Source organism: Malus domestica, chromosome 13 (assembly GCF_042453785.1).
Source record: "Malus domestica chromosome 13, GDT2T_hap1".
Lineage (NCBI taxonomy): Eukaryota > Viridiplantae > Streptophyta > Magnoliopsida > Rosales > Rosaceae > Malus > Malus domestica.
Window position 1 is genome coordinate 11,218,316 of NC_091673.1, and position 17,906 is coordinate 11,236,221.

Consider the following 17,906-nt stretch of genomic DNA (forward strand, 5'->3'; position numbering starts at 1 on the left):
TAGTTCACTGGTGAACACACCACACATTTTTTTTCAATAAGAAAGGAAAGTTACAAAGAAAAGCTCCTAGCGCAAGGAAAGCGACAAAAATCCCAAAACCAAGTTGAATGTACGTAAAGAGAAAGAGTCAACTACCAAGACAAACTATCAGAAGATGACTGAGTAACACTAGCCAGAGCATCGGTTACTAAATTTGTTTCACGATAAATATGATGGAAAGAGATATTCTAAAATCTGCTAACAATTTTTTAATATTATGCACCAGTGGAGAGAGATGGTCCCATTAATAGCATCAACACGGACTTTAGAATCACTTTCAAGTTTCAACCTCCAAGCAAAGGAAATCCCGAGCCAACGCAGCTTGAAGACCATCTAAGAGCGCTCGACCTTCAGCTACCAGAATATAAGTAATGCCAATCTTTCTAGTTGTTGGCAAACCTCGATTGTCTCGTAACACAAAGGCACAAGCAGCTTGGGAAGAGGAGTCAACCGACCATCAAAATTGTGATTTTTTTTTATTGGAGAGTTTTTAACTCTATACATAGCTACTCATACTTATACATATAACCCAACTCTTAATGGGTTAACCTTAGTAGGTTAAAAGATTACAACAGTGGATGATTTGTTGATTATGGTTATAAACCAAGAAGTAGAAGATTGAACACAGAGAAATTAGAGAGAGAAGTCGAGAGAAATTGAAGATAGAGAGAGAATGTTTTTGTGAATTTCTTACTCAATGAGGAAGTTATTACACTATGAGGGTATTTATACAAGGATTTTTACAGTTGCATATTCAAACAACTATAACTAACTCTTCTAATCTTTTGACAAGTGTCACAATCCTAGTTCATACAAGTTCTACATTATCTCTATCATCTAGGGGTGAGTTCGGTTTAAATCGGTTCGGTTTTTTTCCAAAACCGAAACCAAACCGAAATTTCGGTTCGGTTCATTTTTTTTTCTGTTTTTTTCGGTTTGGTTTCCGTTTTTTGTTTTTTTTTTTTTTCAAAAAATGAAAAACATTGAAATTTTAAATTTTAACATATCCAACACAATCATAACATAAGCATTCTAACTAGAATCAAAGACAATGAAAATAAACATTTAAAGTTGAACTAAAATCATCAATCAAGTCTTCCAAAGTCCAAACTAACAACCTCACAACACAAAAATCGTACAAATGACTTAGAAAAGTTAAATTGTATGATGTTGTTCAAAGATCAAGGTTGTTTGCTTGTAACTGCATGTTGACAACTTGATTAGTAAAAGTAATGCATGGGTGGATTTATTTAGTGTGTGTTGGATTCGTTTCCATCACAAATTACCCAAGTAATCTACCTGAAATAAATGTTTATGGATTTTGTTACATGTTATATGAGAGTAGATTTGGAAAAGAAAGCTAAGGTAGAAGTAGACAGTGCTATGGAGATGGATGTAGGTACTTCAGGATGAGGTTTGGTTCCGGAACCTTATATGGGGGATAAATAATAGGTTAGGGTTTAGAGTTTTTATAGGCTTTTTTTTTTAATATTTTGAGCTTAAAGTTTGGCAACACATTGGGTTTAGCACATTTTAACTTACAAATTGGGTTTATAAAATAATACCCAAAACAAATAATTAAATAAAAAATTAATTTAATTAATTCGGTTCGGTTCGGTTTGGTTCGGTTTCTAGATCACTAAAATCGAACCGAACCAAAAGAATTCGGTTCGGTTCGGTTCGTTTTTTTTGGTTTCGGTTCTGTTTGGTTTTCAGTTTTTTTTCGATTTTCGATTTTTTGAACCCACCCCTACTATCATCCCCCCTCAAACTCATGGTTGGGAGAGCCAAGCATGAGATTGTTGCAGTGAGTTCGAAAGAGTGGGCACTAAGATCCTTGGTGAGAATGTTTGCAAACTGCTCCTGAGAAGATACAACTGAACAAGCAACTTCTTCTAAGCAATCTTTTCACAAACAAAATGAACATCTATCTCAATATGCTTGGTCTTTTGATGTTGAACTGGATTAAAAGATAGTGCTATGGCTGACAAATTATCACAAAATAGCACAGTAGCACTAGACATTTTAACATGTAGAAAGGTCAAGAGTTATTGAATCCAATCAAGTTCAGCTGTAGTGGATGACATGACCCGATACTCTACCTCTGTAGATGATCGAGAAATAGTTTGTTGCTTCTTGGAAGACAAGATATTGGATTTGATCCCAATAAAACAACAAACCTTGTTGTAGGCCTTCTATCATTGGGGTCGCCTGCCCAATCTGCACCACTAAACGCTTTCAAGCAGAACTCTCCAGTAGAATATGTAATCCTAGATGACATTGTACCTTTCAAATATCGCAAAATGCGTTTGACTGTAGTGTAGTGAGATAACATGTTATGGCCACGACACAACGTGATGTTATCAATCAACTCATGTTATAGCATGCATATCTATTTATGAATATTGTATTTTAACATGAAACGCGAAAAATATCAATCATAACAGTCACATATACTATTACATGTAAATTTGCGACACCAAATTACTGAGTAACCATATTGTTAACACACCTCCAACTTCAAATCCGTGGCTAGGAATGGACACCGGTTATGGCGGACGGGTAATTGCGATTATTTACCCATAACCGTTTATGCTCATACATGCATAACCGTTTACCCGTTGGGTAATTGCCTAAACGGTTATACCCATACCCATACCCATAACCGTTTATAAACGGTTAACCATACCCATAACCGCATACCCATTTAACCGTAACTGTTTAATACTCGTTTACCCATTTATCTTTTTAAACCCGTTTATCTTTTTTTTTACCATTACCCCCTTTTCACCCGTCTACATGTTTTTTAACAACTTGAAAATTAAAAAAAAATAGTCATAATTTTCTTTTTTTTTGACAATTAAACACCGTTATAGGTACATTCATCATATATTTCCATATTTTAATTTTTTAAATCCTTATACCATTCCAATAATTGAAATAATAGTTTACGGACGATATTTTTAATTGTTACCAATGAAGATAAATATAATATTTGCTAAGTATTATTGGGTTACAAAAATTGTTTAGAAGACATTTATGTCAAAGCATTTCTGTCAATTTCACGGTTACCCGCAATGAATTTAAATTAATTTGACTAATTCCTTGATAATGAGAATCATCATTCCTAAAACAGTGTTATTGAGAGAAGGACCGATGAATTCCTTGCTAATTTATTGGGTGCTAAGTATTATTAGATCGAGAACATGATTTGTTTAAGTTTTACATATATAAAATAAATGGGTAAACGGTTACCCCGTTTATAAACACGGTTAAACTCATAACCGTCCATTCAAATTTCGCGGGTAAACGGTTATACCCATAACCGTTTATTTATCTAAACGGTTACCCATAATCGTAACCGTTTAATTTAAATGGACGGGTAACGCGGTTACCCATAACTAATGGGTATTTGCCCATCCCTATCCGTGGCTGACGTACCATGCTTTGCCCATCTGATGTCAAAACTACAATTGCATGACGTACATGCACAACGTTTATATGCTGAAGTCTAAATTAAACCAGCTAAATTTAGATTAACGGGTTAAATTATCCCACCAAGTGGGACATAGTTTAAGCGTGAACAAAGTGACAAGAAACAATATAATTTTGTGTTAGAAAACATTGATCTTCTTTTTAAACTAAACATATTATTATTATTAACGAGTTTTAGCAGCCTAGTGGCTTGACTGGAAACGAAAGTTTAAATTGTTTATGCATAATATTAACATCCACGTAAAACACGGGTCCAGCAGCAGCTGAATAAGTTTGATCATTCATCTTTTTTTATTATTACTCATATTTTATGTAATACACAATTATTTAGTGGAATCTGGCATATGTACGAATGTAAATGGAATCACTGCTTACGCCATCAGTGACGATATTCAGCATGAAATTTACTTATTTTACTCAGAAATACTCGGACTATTTTAGACTTAAGAGAGTGGATTTATTTAAACACAAATTTGTCTTTACCATCAAGTTTTCCTTGGCCTGGGGCCAAGCTTTCTTGTGCTTCCATTTCTGAATTGGACAATAAGAGCCTGATGAGGATTTGTATGACACAAGTAAACATCTACGGTGATATTATGTACCAGATACGAACAAATAAAATATGAGGTCTACTATTTGTTTGCAAAGAAATTCTAAGATACGACACCACTCATAAGAGGTGTGATTCTAAAGCACCCTATACATCCCTTGTGAGTGTGCCCGTGAACGAATAATTAAATACCAATTTAATGCTGGCCCATTGTATGTAGTAGCTTAGCCCAATCTCCTTGCTTTTAGTGTAATTATTTTTTTTAACAAACGACATTATCTATATTAAGGGAGTGCAAGAGCAGGCTAAGCCTTACAATGAATTAGCATAATGTGATTCAAATTCGGGTTTAACGAGAATTAAACTGAAAACCTCTTTTACTTACCAATAAAAATGAATACTACAAGATCTCCTCGTTTCCGCCACTCCATCTATTGTGAAATTACTAAGTTTGAGCCCATTAAAACCATCCTATTTGAAGACCAGAGAATACAATTGCATCAAAAGGCCTTAACCAAACCAAGTTTGAATTTGACTCTGCGAAGCCTCCAAGCCCAATATTCTTGACCCAAATCTGAAGTTAGATTCTAACGGTAACGTGCAAGACATGCTCATCCTCCACATCATCGTCGTCATCGTCTGTTGACGGATACTTCTGGTCAAAGCACTCAACCTACTCGTACGCACGCGTTTCCGTATAGATTTTCCTCCGTCGCTGTTGGAACCTCGCCTCTTACCCAATCCTCCACGTCATCTAAATATCAAACCCGCAGACGCGCGCTTTATTGATTTCCGCACATTTTTTAATTCCTAAGACCGAGACACCGTGGGTCCCCGCAACGGACCCAATTGATAGTACAAGGACAAATTTAGCCTCGTTTAAAAACGTCACCCCTTTCTCGAATACGCACCTATAACCCTGCACACGCAGGGCTATTAATGTAATTACAAATAGAGGTCCCACTTAACTTTACCGTTTCCGTTGGTTATAAAACCGCGGGTATCAACCGACTTTCCCAAACGAACACGCTCTCTCTCTTCATCGCATTCGAATTCATTCAATCTCTTGGAGCAGATCAACTGTAAGTAACGTATACTTTCTGTTTTTCTTTTCTTTTCTTTTTTCTAATAATTTTAGCTTTAAATTCTGATAATTTATATAATCCAAGAATTTCGTCGGATCGAGCTCTGTTTTTCTGAATTTTTTTCGAGATTAACAGAGCCGTAATTACCAAAATACAACACAAATTTCAGTTTTTGGTACTTAATTTTTGGATTTTAAGAAAAAAGGGGAAAAAATTAGTGGATTTTGTGATCAGTGTAAATATAGATAGAATGAGTAGCAGCAATTGTATTGGAATCTGTACCGTGAGCGTGAGGCCATGTTGTAGAATTATCACAGGCTATGGCTACAGAGGTTCTTCAATTTTCGGTTCTGGGCAGCCGAAATTGAATAGAAAAGTTACTGGTAATTTGTCCAAATTGCGATCCAGAAGTCACGATCGTGGCTGTAGTTCCCAGACTGTAAGGTACATACGTGTAATTGATCCGAATCGGAGAGATTTTAGTGGTTTCGATTCGAATTGGGGGCGGTCTAGGGTTTATACGGAGAATAGCCGTGTTGGTTGTAGGAGGGGTAGTAGTAGGAGAAGGGGTGTTTTAGTGATACCGAATGTAGCGTCGGATATTAGGAACCATTCAACCTCGGTGGAGTCTCAGGTTAAAGGGAAGACCTCGTTCGAGAGTATATACATTCAAGGTGGCTTGAATGTGAAACCTTTAGTGGTTGAGCGGATTGAGACGGATTGTGGTGATGTAGTTAAGGAAGAGGAGTCTAGGGTAGAGGTAAATAGCTCAAATGTGAATGTAAATGTAAATGTAGGTAATTCCAAGGGTTTGAATGACAATAAGGTTGAGAGAGAGCTGTCTGATATTGAAGAGGAGGCCTGGAGGTTACTTCGAGATTCCGTTGTTAGTTACTGTGGGAATCCGGTGGGAACTCTTGCTGCTACTGATCCGGCTGACAAGACACCCCTCAATTACGATCAGGTCTTTATTCGTGATTTTGTCCCATCGGCACTTGCTTTCTTGCTCAATGGGGATGCGGAGATTGTCAAGAATTTTCTGCTTCACACTTTGCAGTTACAGGTAATGACACAATCTTTATCAGTTGCGTATATGTTGGCATTAGCTTGTTTTTAAACCAATGCTAATTCAACTTTTGGTTGTAATGGTATTGTCTATCTTCTTCCCACGATTGTTTTTAAACCAATGCTATTTCAACTTTGTTGCTAGAGTTTTGATTTTGAGATTTTGTATATGATCTCGTTGTTTCCTCCAATTAGCAAATTTAACATGTTTAACTCTTTATTGATACCCCCAATGACATCTGTGGTGATGTAAGAATAGAAATTGGCATGCTGTTCAAAATTCAAATATATTTTGGTAATCTGGTTCCGCATTGAGCATTGCCACATTTTTGTGACTGCTCATCTGATTAATTCTTGTTTGGTCATTTGTTAGAGCTGGGAGAAGACAGTGGACTGCCACAGCCCTGGGCAAGGGTTGATGCCGGCAAGCTTCAAAGTGAGGACTGTTCCTCTTGATGCAAGCCCTGGAGAATTTGAGGAAGTTTTAGATCCTGATTTTGGTGAATCAGCCATCGGCCGTGTAGCACCTGTTGATTCAGGTAATCTAATCTTAATTGCTGGTTACTGTGACATATATAAAGTACTGTTTCAGGTTTTTCTTGTCCATTTTAGGTTGGGATAAGTGATGCAGAGGGGAGAGTTGGAGACCATATTGACATTACAATCTTACAATCAGTTAGATAGTATCTGATTTATATTTGAATTACTATGACAGGGTTGTGGTGGATTATCTTGTTGAGAGCTTATGGAAAGATCACGGGTGATTATGCATTACAAGAAAGGGTGGAGTTCCAGACAGGCATCAGGCTGATTCTTAATCTGTGTTTAAAAAATAGATTTGACATGTTTCCAACCCTGTTGGTCACTGATGGGTCCTGTATGATTGATAGACGGATGGGTATTCATGGACACCCTCTCGAAATCCAAGTAAGTTTGAAAATGTAAAAATGTTTAGTGCCTTTATACGTGTCATATCCTAGGCTTCTAGCTGGGTTTTGTTGTCCGTTGTTCTTTCTATAGAAGTCACACCATCGGTTGTGTCCAATATTTCTTAAGAGAAAACTCCTAACTATCATAGTGTCCCCCCAAGGGAATGGTGGCTTAAATTGGTTAATTAATAAATTAGATAGAACACTAGCCCTCTGCTTGCCTTCTTATTTGGCCCCTTATTTTGCTTGCCTCTCTGGTTTGTACTTTACTTAACAAATCTGGTTATACAGGCACTGTTTTATTCAGCTTTAAGATGCTCACGTGAAATGCTCATTGTCAATGACGGAACAAAAGATTTGGTGACTGCAGTGAATAACCGACTTAGTGCACTCTCATTTCACATCAGAGAGTATTATTGGGCGGATATGAAGAAGATCAATGAGATTTATCGTTACAAGACAGAGGAATATTCCACAGATGCCATCAACAAGTTCAATATCTATCCAGATCAAATTCCCTCTTGGTTAGTAGATTGGATTCCTGAGGAAGGTGGTTACCTCATTGGCAATCTGCAACCTGCTCATATGGATTTTAGGTTCTTCACTCTTGGAAATCTTTGGTCCATTGTATCATCTCTGGGTACCCAAAAACAGAATGAGGGTATTTTGAATTTGATTGAGTCCAAATGGGATGATTTCGTGGCTCAAATGCCCCTTAAAATTTGCTACCCCGCTCTGGAGTATGAAGAATGGCGAATAACTACTGGTGGTGACCCAAAAAACACGTGAGGCTCTACAAATTTTATTCTCTTTGTTACTTATGTATACCTCATTGTTCTGCAAATCTTCTGACTACAAGCTTTTCTCCCGGTGGAATTATTGCTTATGCACTTATTGTCTCCACTTGTAGGCCTTGGTCATATCATAATGGTGGATCTTGGCCAACCCTCCTATGGCAGGTATGTCCATAAAAGGAGTTTCTTTAGATCATTTCGCTTTCTTTTTGGGGTTACTTTGTGGAAGTGATCCAGAGAGTTATTCTGTGCCCCTACCGATTGTCCTTAGTTCTATAAATCCTGTATACTATGTGCTGCAACCCGATTATCTGATTTTCTGTAACTCTGTCTTTTATAATTATCTTAGTTCACATTGGCTTGCATCAAGATGGGGAGGACAGAATTAGCGGAAAAGGCAGTTGCTTTGGCAGAAAAGAGGCTTTCTATGGATCACTGGCCCGAATACTATGACACAAAAAGTGGGAGATTTGTAGGCAAGCAATCCCGGCTTCACCAGACGTGGACAATTGCTGGTTACCTAACCTCGAAGATGCTTTTGGAGAACCCCGAGAAAGCGTCATTGTTGTTTTGGGAGGAAGATTATGAACTTCTCGAGACTTGCGTTTGTGTTCTCAACAAAACTAGTCGGAAGAAGTGTTCACGCTTTGCAGCAAAATCTCAGGTTGCGGTCTAGTGACAAGGATATATTTATGCTCGGTGCTTGTGGGCAACGCGGTGAACGTGGGTAACTAACAAAACCGTGGGTGATGGTTCGGAGGTGACTTGGTCCAAAATAAGGATAGGCATTGGAGTTTCTCTAACAGCCAGCAGGTGTAAAACTGCATATTCTTCTGTAATTTCTATCCGCACACCTATTTTTACTTCATACACCCCTTGTAAGTTTCTATCCAGTGATTCTCTTCAATTCATTCGATCTAACAATCGGAAATTGAGAGGGGTGTGTGGAAAATAAAAAGAGGTGTGTGGATAGCATATACCCCATTGAAGTACAGATTGATTTTAGGAGAGCCTTTTAGCTCATGTCTCCTATGTTTCTATGGCTTAACAATTTACATGTATCATTGTACGATGTGGAAAATGTAATAAATTTGAACGGAGTTTAGCCATTTACATGATTTACCAAATTAATTCTCTTATTTCATTTTGTGCGTTGGAATTAGGTTCATCCGAGTAGATTACTTAATACCTAACTAATTTAAGAACAATTCTTTGCTGCTCAAGGTTTTGAAGGAATCCTTCTCAACACATTCTGTACTCAATTCATAGACTTCGTGCTTAAGATAGGGGCGTTTAGATTATAAATCACGAAACATATAAAATAAAAAGATGATTTCCGGAAAAAATTAAACGAGTGGTTTTGGCTGAAGAACATTTGCAGCTTTCTGTGTGATTTTTCTTCGTGCTTGGGTTGCAGGATGCAATTGGGGGCCACACAACTCCTGTTAGTCACTAGTCCTACCTATTTCAATAATTCTTTGTATCCAGATCCATAAACCTAGCAAATAATTGTGATGGTTTTTGGTTAGATTCTTACCCTCCACATCATCTTACATCATACTTTATGTCCTATTAGTAACGATGTCGAGACATAAATCCTTACGTATAATCAAAATTATATTTTACATATACAAGTTTACAGGTTAGAAAATGAATGTCGTAAATTCACGAGAATATATTATGATGATACATAAGAATCTCACCACTTTCTCATATTTGAATTGAAGATTATTATGGTGCAGTCTGGTCCATGGTGTAAGGTAGGAAAACAATCTTTAGAAGGTTACCTGCCAAAGATTATACGATGGTACATAAGAATCTCACCACTTTCTCATATTCAATGCCATGAGTTGGAAACTTGCACGGTTGCATCAAAATAAAGGCTGGTTTGATATTGCTGTGCTTTGAAAAAAAAAAAACTGTTTCTGCTGTGTTGTGAGAATAAGTTCATTTTTGTTGCTTTACATTTTCAATTTTTTTTTTACCAAAAACTGTAAAAATAAGTTATTTTTAATTGTAAGGAACCATTTTTTTTTCCTGTACACAGAGTCCCACGTGCATGCAGGCAAAATTTTCTTCTTTTTGAGAATTGCACCAAGACAGATATTTGAACCTTTTCTTTTGAAACTAAATGAATACATACACAGCCTAGAAACCTAAGATCTTATCAAACCTAAGATCAATCATTTTGATGGTAGGGTTTCAATCTCAAATAATAGAGCATTCATTTATTCACATTCACAATAAAAGTTTGATGTTCATCTTCAGTTTTTCAATTAAATAAAAATAATAATATCATATGTCATATTCACATTCACAATAAGAGTTTGATTCTTTATCTCAATTTTTTTCTATATCGAAAATAAACTAAATATAGACCATAGGTCCTGAGATTAATTTTTTCTTCCTTTTCTTTCATTGATAACCTAATTAAGTACAACATTTTCCCATATATAAGTACAAAGTCTATGACTTTCGCTATGAGTAAGAAAAACTTTGGGAAAACCGAATGCATGAAGAACAAAAAAGAAAGAAAAAGGCTGCTTCGCTTCACAATGCAGTAAGAATTTGTACTTTCCTCTTCTTTTTCTCTATGACTTCTCATTCCAGCGGTTGATCTATGAAGCATTCATCATTGGTAGAAATTCTGAAGAGGTTAAGACGGTTTTCGCCGAGGCGTAGAGAGTGCGTGGTTTTCTTGTACTCAGCCCAAGTGAAGGGTTTGTAGAGCCGAGGCTTCTCCGGTGTGACCATTTCTGGAAGAGCACTCAAACATGCGTTCAGGGAGGAAGCAGCAAAATACGCCATTGACATTCTAGACTTTGATGGATTGGTTAAGGCTCTATGTCTAACGCTCACAAATCTTCCATTTGTCATGGCCTTCAAAATTAAGGGTAACATTAGTGAAAAAAACAATTCAACTAAACAAAAGCAACAGTATTTTACTATTATTGAAGATGTTGTCTATGAGCATGGGACTACATTATGAATTTATGCAAGTTCGTAAGTCTCACTTCTATTATCGATATGATTCATGACTTGATATTAAATTGATTGCCAAACTTTTTTAATGACATTTAAGAAAGTTGTACTTGGAAAAGCATAAAGTCACTTCAACCAGACAAGCTAGTACACTCAATTCTATATCTTCATATTTGAAAACAAAAAAAAAACAAAAAAAAAACAAAAAAAAAAACTTTCAATTATGTATGAGAAGTTGTTTTCATTTCCAACCAAAAAGGAATGTCCCTTATCATGAGACGTGACTACCTAACGAGCACCTTTCTTAGGTTGAATTGGGTTCTTTAAGAAGTATGCAAACCCTGGTTTAAATTTTTTAACAAGTATGAATACTCTTTCCTATTTTTTAATACTCAGTGGGACAATTTTTATTGTTATGACTTGGGGTAAGTTAAGGTTTATCATGCTTCTTCCCCTCTTTTGTTCTAACTTCTACGAATAAATACATTAGTTGTTTCAGCGACAAGTGTTAAACGTATGCATGTGATGTCAATCATTGATAAGTTGTAGGATTCACCTTCAACATTGACTGACAGCTACCCATGCACAACTATCAATCATTGATAAATTGTGAGATTATCATCAGTCAGCACGCTTTAACCCACAACTCATATTCAAAGGAAGGACTATGACAACCTGAACAAAGGAAACCATCCCAAAGGGAACATAAAGGGGATTAGGTCTAGGTGTATAATTACTTATGATATTCATATTCCTTGGACACAATTAAATTAACTTGATAGGAAAAATGACCTAGTTTTTGTGAGGTTGTCTTAAACACACCATAAATGGCATGCTTCCATTTAACCAAAGCACTTTTCAGTTCCAATCTGCTTTCAAATATGGGCAGTCATCAATTACCCAATGGGGCGAATCCCCCAGACTAAGAACACACACTGGTTGGTTATAGACTGAAATTCTGGGCCCCCACTTACCATAAAATGCAAAGGCTACATGCAGTCAAAAAATTGCAGCGATTACTCAAAATCAGTTCTCAGTCAGTCTCAATCAATTCAAAGTCTTCTTTTTAAGATTGTTATGATTACCATGACATGTGAATATCTAGAAAGAGAAACAAGAGAGAGAGGGTGAGAGAAAATCGACCAACCTGCAACACGTCACCCACATTAACCCAATAGGCCGTGGGGTCAGAGGGGACGGAGACCCACACCCCATCTTGTGGAGAGATTTGGAGGCCGCCCACGTCGTTGGACCTCAGGAGGGTGAGGAGCTGAGGGTCGGAATGCTCCCCAAACCCTACCTTGCTGATGTTACTGATGGAGGATGGTGACGTATCATTATCCTTGCAGATGTCCTTCTTGTTGTGCAGATGCGGGTAGTGATTGAGCCTGAAGACCGAGTCACTGTCGACGTCCCTGATCAGCCTACTGAAGACTGATGTGTCAGGGACCCACAATCCCTCACCAATCAGATCCAAGAGCTCACATGCCAAATCCCTAACTGCTGCAATGTATCCACTCACTGCCGAGCTGTTCAGACAATACCACTCAATTCATCAGGATATTCAGAACCCACAGTCTAGCTTGCAGTTCTTTCACTTTCTTTCACTTTCTGCATGAAACCGATGGATCCTAAAACGAATTCATGGCTACCATAACGTTTTAGATCACTTATAGAAGATGCTGTACAAGAGTTTCTCTACATGGCTTGGTACTAAGTATTAAGAACTCGAGAGATTAGTAGTGTGAACTTGTTTCATGAAAATTTATCTCTTATTTATTTTAATAAGCAGTTTGTCTTCTTGCTCTGACTCCATTTTTTCAGTACCATTGTCTTGCTAGTTTTTATGTACAACAAAGTCTAAAAAGTGGTCACTTTCTAACTCCATGCTGAGATGTACAACCGACCGAGGATAACTAAAAATCTCTTAAAGATTAGATATAAACTATACACAATAATCTAAACTTCTGATTAACAAAATTCTTTTTATTAATAAAAATATGACAACATAAAATCATATTTGTTTTTATTATTTTATGATATGATTTGACGCTCTTGATGTGACACTGCCTCTGACTCGTCATTCTGATTCCCCAATTTTCATCACAATAATGGTACAACAATTTTGTACTCGATCTTTCTCCTTTCTGATTTCCTTCAAATAATGGAATACATGCTAGCTCTGTAATTTGTGTACAATCTGTACTATTGACAGAGAGGAGGAAGAGGAGTGTCTGATTCAGTGAGTGTGTCACTGACAGCTAGGAGTCGAGAAGAGGTAGTCATCTCCCTTTGTTTCCTTGTAACTTTTCAGTGCTTGTCTAGATTTTAACAAGTCACGTGAATAACCAAATGGGTTTCCTCTATTTCTTACTTTTCAATTTGGAAAATTTTATCTGAATTCATCTAATTTTTTTTTACATCTAACTTAAATTCTAAATGTGAATTGTCTATTTTAATATATTGCATAATTATCATCAAGTACAAGATGAAATTAAGAATAAAAATAAAATTTATCAATAAACTCATACTCCATAATCAAGTTCTACAATCACACAATCTTTATCCTACGTTCATTCTGACTAAATTTCTAAGAACTGCCATAAAACCCTACGATCACCTAATAATCAAATCAGGTTGCTTTTCATATCCTCTCTAGCTTCATGTTAACTTGATTAACAACAGCAATAATTACAAGCAATATCACCACAAGAAACAAAAGAGTCAGAAAGCTTTCAACACATCGAAATGTTTTCCATGTCATTATGAGTGCATGTTTAAAGTGTGAGTCCTCTTCTCGTTATTTGTTCAGTTCTGCTTCCAATTCAACTATTTATGCATGTAAAAGCAGCATATATCACTCAAATGAAAATTATTGCCATGATCCTTCAATAAAACGTGATGAGAAGTTCTACTGAAATATATTTTCACTAAGGTGTCCACATAATTTTACATGATTCAAATTCCAAAGTACTAGTTCAACTGCTTGCCTAGCAGCTACTGAACTGTTTAATCTTGAATTACAAATTCCTCACTCAGTTGAATCACATTCAGGCTAGCTACTTGGACTACTCTATTAAGAGCTTGACGAAGATCATTTCCTAACAACCTTGCACTCCAAACTGATGTTGCAAAAGTTTAAAAAACAAATTGATGATGCTAATCAATTCATCTATAACAATTGGTTGCCATGACAAAAATCTTAATTCTTCATTCACTAATTTGGGATTTTATTTTCTAAATAGGTGTAAAGATGAATTTTTATATATTGAATTGAGTTTGTGAGTGTAGTTTAGATAGTAAATTTGGATTTAAAGAAAGATTGATTATTTAATTAAAAATAATATGGATGTAAAACATGAGTTTGATGTAGAAAAAAGTTGTATGGGTTCAAATAAAATTTCTTTTTGTTTCCTTGTAACTTTTCAGTGTTTGTTTAGATTTTAACAAGTCACGTGAATAACCAAATGGGTTTCCCCTATCTCTTACTTTTCAATTTTAATTTAATTTTGATTTTCCATATATAAAAAATGAAGAAATTTGTCATTAACATTTTCAAAGGGAATTGTTATTGGCACTCCAAATTTTTCATTTTACACTTCAAATTTTCTATATTTAGAAAGTAAAATACACTTATGAGGAGGGTAGAATGAGATTTTTGGAGTGCCAATAATACTTCTCTTTTCAAATAGTTATTCCAAATTCCAACTTATTTGCACTTCTATTTAGTGAAGAATTATTATTTTGAAATGTCAATAATAATTCTTAGAAATAATTTTTTACGGAGAAATAAAGGTTTGTGTTCGAAGAAATATTTGAAATGAATTCGAATCATAAGAGAAATTGGATAAATAAGAAATAAAGAGAAACTAAAATCATCAAGTTTGTTTGAATTTGAATCAACTTTGCAGCTGATCAACTTATCTTCCTTTAAATGAGTTTGTTTGTTCTGATAGAGAAAAAAAAAAAAAGATTAAACAGTAGACTTAAAAACCAAGTTTTGAAATCCTAAACCCTGAATTCTGAAAAAGAAACTTGAAGTACTTCTTATAAAAAGAAAAACACACTTTCAAATGAGCCCATCATTTTCTTTAAAAGTACATGGCTAACTAATGAACAGTTTGTACCTAGACCTACAAAAAATTGTTACCCCTTCCCCCGACCGTCCTTCATTAAATAAATTTTAGCTAAATTTTACGAGTCATGTACCACCTTTCTAAAGAAAAAGTAGCTATAAAGAATTGAAACCCAATAATAACTACCGGATAGCGATCAGATATATATATATATATGAAATTGTTATTAACATTTCAAAAATCTCATCCTATACTTCAAATTTTCTATACTATAAAAAAAAAAATACACTTGTGAGAGGAATGTAGAATAAGAGTACCTGAATTTTGTATGCTCATTTAAGATGGTTTTGGATCTTTGAGCAATAGAAATTGGGTTTGTGTTGAAAATAAGGTACTCAATCTCTCCCGTATCACCATTGAGGCCTATGTTCTTGCAGCCATAGCCAAAGGGATCGGAAGGCCCTGCCCTTTGCTTCTCGGACACTGGTTGGGCAAAGAAGCTGAGGCTTTGCTCCTCCACTTTGGATATAATGTCTTTTGGGACGCCATGGTTGATGACCTTGAAGAAACCATAGTCCTCACAAGCTTTGACAATGAGCTTCCTCACTTGTGACCTCTCGGCTGAGAGGTCTATGATGGGAAGATCAACGGCCTGGATCTTTTCGTTGCGAGTTGGGTTTGGAGATGCCACCACCATGGCTGGTAATCTAAGAGATGTGGTGCAGAAAACTAAGAAGAGATGGTGAATAACTAAGAATATCTGTAGGGTTTTTTGTGGGGGGGGGGGGGGGGGGGAGAGAGGAAAAGAAAGAAGAGGGAGTTTTTTGTGTAGAGGAAGTGATAGTAATCTAAGAGATGTGGTGCAGAAAACTAAGAAGAGATGGTGAATAACTAAGAATATCTGTAGGGTTTTTTGTGGGGGGGGGGAAGAGAGGAAAAGAAAGAAGAGGGAGTTTTTTGTGTAGACGAAGTGATATGTATTGGGGTATTTATGAGAGAAAGAGAGAGAGAGAGAGGATCTATGCAAGCGGTTGGGATTAAACAAAGGGGTTACTGGGGAATCAGGAATCGTAGACTTTTGGGTGAAGTACAACTAGCAAATTTCTGTCATACAAGAAGGTTGACTTAATTGTGCACACTTCCTTGACTAGGTTTCTTTCGTTTTCTTATTTAATTCATTAGTTTATGCATAATATTTGCATTCCATCGTTAATTGGAATGAATTCATTCTCACATTTGCAAATAATATTTTTCTATCGTAGAAATTTTATTTCGAATTTGAGATCAATAAGTCATCTAAATGAATAAAAAGAATCAACAGTATAAGTATCAAGTAACTATTAATAATGAACCATTGATTTATTTGATACATTAGAATGACTATATAGTCTCATATTTGAATGATTTTTCGTAACGACAATCTTTAAATAAAGATTAAGAAGTTGAACATTTCCGATTATAAAATATCTATGATGAAATTACGTTATTTGCAAGTGAATGATCTCATACCCCTAAAGGAAAAAATGCAAGTATTATCCTTACTTATTGGGTTTAGCAGTTATTCATCTTTAGTTCACAAGTCTTAAACATGACTCGCAATAAACACGAGAATGTATAGCATACACCGTAATAACAAAAGCAAGATCATATCTTTCTTTCTTTTTTTTTTCTTTTTTTTTTTGGTTTAATCAGAGAGTCTAAAAAATCTAATAATATAATTGTATGAATTTTGATATGAACGTATTGGTGTGAAATTTTGTGTGTATTGATAGTTTTGGTTTAATAATTCTAAAATGTGACAATTCTATGTCTCTACACATATTTTCCTGTCCTTTCTTCTTTTTGTGGATGATTTTATTTCTTACTTAAATTGCATGAATTCTGGGTGTGAAATCTATATTATATGGTCAAATATTTTATTAATATTCACATTTGGGGGATCGGTCGTGTCAGAGACGTGCTCATAACAAAAAGAAAAATGCAACTTGCAAGTAAGCCCTTTGACCCATCTCCCTTCCATGTGTGTTCGTGCTCTTTTCGATTTTGTATACATATTCCTTTTTGTATACTTTGATTTTGATCTTACAACCATCTACGACTTTTAGCAATGTCTTTAACTAGAAATACAAAATAAAGAAAACTAAAAAACAACACCTTTAAATATTGCTGACTATTTATCGATGCATTGACAGATAATATCAACGAAAAAACTTTCATACAATGATATTATGTTCACATTCTCGTTATTTTACTAGTTGTATGACGTATTCCATATCATATAGTATGTGATAGAGATAATGAATATATGTCTCCCGTGTAGGTAACTTATTCTGGAGATCGTGGGTTTGATGAGTTGGGTTTGTACGAGCATGACTTTCCACGTATTGTGATCATCAAACTCAACATTTTGTTGGGCAACAAGTAACAACTCTTATCCCAAAGGTACCAACTTCAGTTACTATACAGATCCTACGTCCAATCGTATCTCACATGATAAAGACAATACTAGATGGATCATGGATGGTGTTGGTCCGTATTTGTGGTTCAGCCATCTTTAATTGCCCATGACAATATGGCATGATCTAGTTTTTTCTGGGTTTTTGATTTGGGTTCAAGGAATTTCGTGATTCATCATTCTTCAAGTGTTGGTCATTACTGTGAAAGCCATACTTACGTGGTCAGTGGTTGATTAGGAATTTAATTATGATTACAATCAACAAATTCGGATGAGTTTTCGACTAATCAAGTTATAATCTGTTTGTGGTTTTACATTTGGAAAATGTTATAGATAAGCTACATTATCGTATCACATCTCTAATATAAGTGAGACTTACTGGTAAAAAACTAAAGATGAACTCAACCTCTTTATCTGAAAAAACACAGTGCGGTAC

At 35.6% G+C, this 17,906-nt stretch overlaps 2 protein-coding genes across 4 annotated transcripts; one reads left to right on the forward strand and one right to left on the reverse strand.

The window, feature by feature from the left end:
• Positions 1-5,101: 5,101 nt before the first annotated feature.
• LOC103452658 (alkaline/neutral invertase A, mitochondrial-like) lies at positions 5,102-9,066 on the forward strand. Its single transcript, XM_029091155.2, has 6 exons — positions 5,102-6,232; positions 6,608-6,773; positions 6,950-7,161; positions 7,455-7,948; positions 8,074-8,122; positions 8,307-9,066. The coding sequence occupies exons 1-6, from the start codon at positions 5,420-5,422 to the stop codon at positions 8,631-8,633; spliced, it is 2,061 nt and encodes a 686-aa protein (XP_028946988.1). The 5' UTR covers positions 5,102-5,419; the 3' UTR covers positions 8,634-9,066.
• A 1,279-nt stretch (positions 9,067-10,345) lies between these two features.
• Positions 10,346-15,983, reverse strand: LOC103403504 (gibberellin 2-beta-dioxygenase 2-like). 3 transcript variants are annotated; one of them, XR_003768170.2, is made up of 4 exons: positions 15,333-15,983; positions 12,087-12,468; positions 11,732-11,928; positions 11,495-11,614 (listed from the first exon to the last, which is right to left on the reverse strand). XR_003768170.2 is itself a non-coding variant. In XM_029091917.2 (3 exons), the coding sequence occupies exons 1-3, from the start codon at positions 15,710-15,712 to the stop codon at positions 10,559-10,561; spliced, it is 1,041 nt and encodes a 346-aa protein (XP_028947750.2). In that variant the 5' UTR covers positions 15,713-15,973; the 3' UTR covers positions 10,346-10,558. The 3 variants fall into 3 exon arrangements, 2 of the variants coding, with proteins under 2 accessions (XP_028947750.2, XP_028947751.1); XM_029091917.2 differs by lacking the exons at positions 11,495-11,614; positions 11,732-11,928 and adding an exon at positions 10,346-10,837 and having other exon boundaries at positions 15,333-15,973; XM_029091918.2 differs by lacking the exon at positions 11,495-11,614 and having other exon boundaries at positions 11,623-11,928.
• Positions 15,984-17,906: the final 1,923 nt, after the last annotated feature.

Excerpts from the sequence above, each read along its gene's own strand:
- LOC103403504 (XM_029091917.2), bottom strand. The coding sequence starts at position 15,712 with ATGGTGGTGGCATCTCCAAACCCAACTCGCAACGAAAAGATCCAGGCC. Across the intron at positions 12,469-15,332 it reads AATGAGCATACAAAATTCAG|CTCGGCAGTGAGTGGATACA; the intron begins GTACTCTTATTC and ends TTGTCTGAACAG. Across the intron at positions 10,838-12,086 it reads ATGTGGGTGACGTGTTGCAG|GCCATGACAAATGGAAGATT; the intron begins GTTGGTCGATTT and ends TTAATTTTGAAG.
- LOC103452658 (XM_029091155.2), top strand. The coding sequence starts at position 5,420 with ATGAGTAGCAGCAATTGTATTGGAATCTGTACCGTGAGCGTGAGGCCA. Across the intron at positions 7,162-7,454 it reads GACACCCTCTCGAAATCCAA|GCACTGTTTTATTCAGCTTT; the intron begins GTAAGTTTGAAA and ends CTGGTTATACAG. Across the intron at positions 8,123-8,306 it reads GGCCAACCCTCCTATGGCAG|TTCACATTGGCTTGCATCAA; the intron begins GTATGTCCATAA and ends TAATTATCTTAG.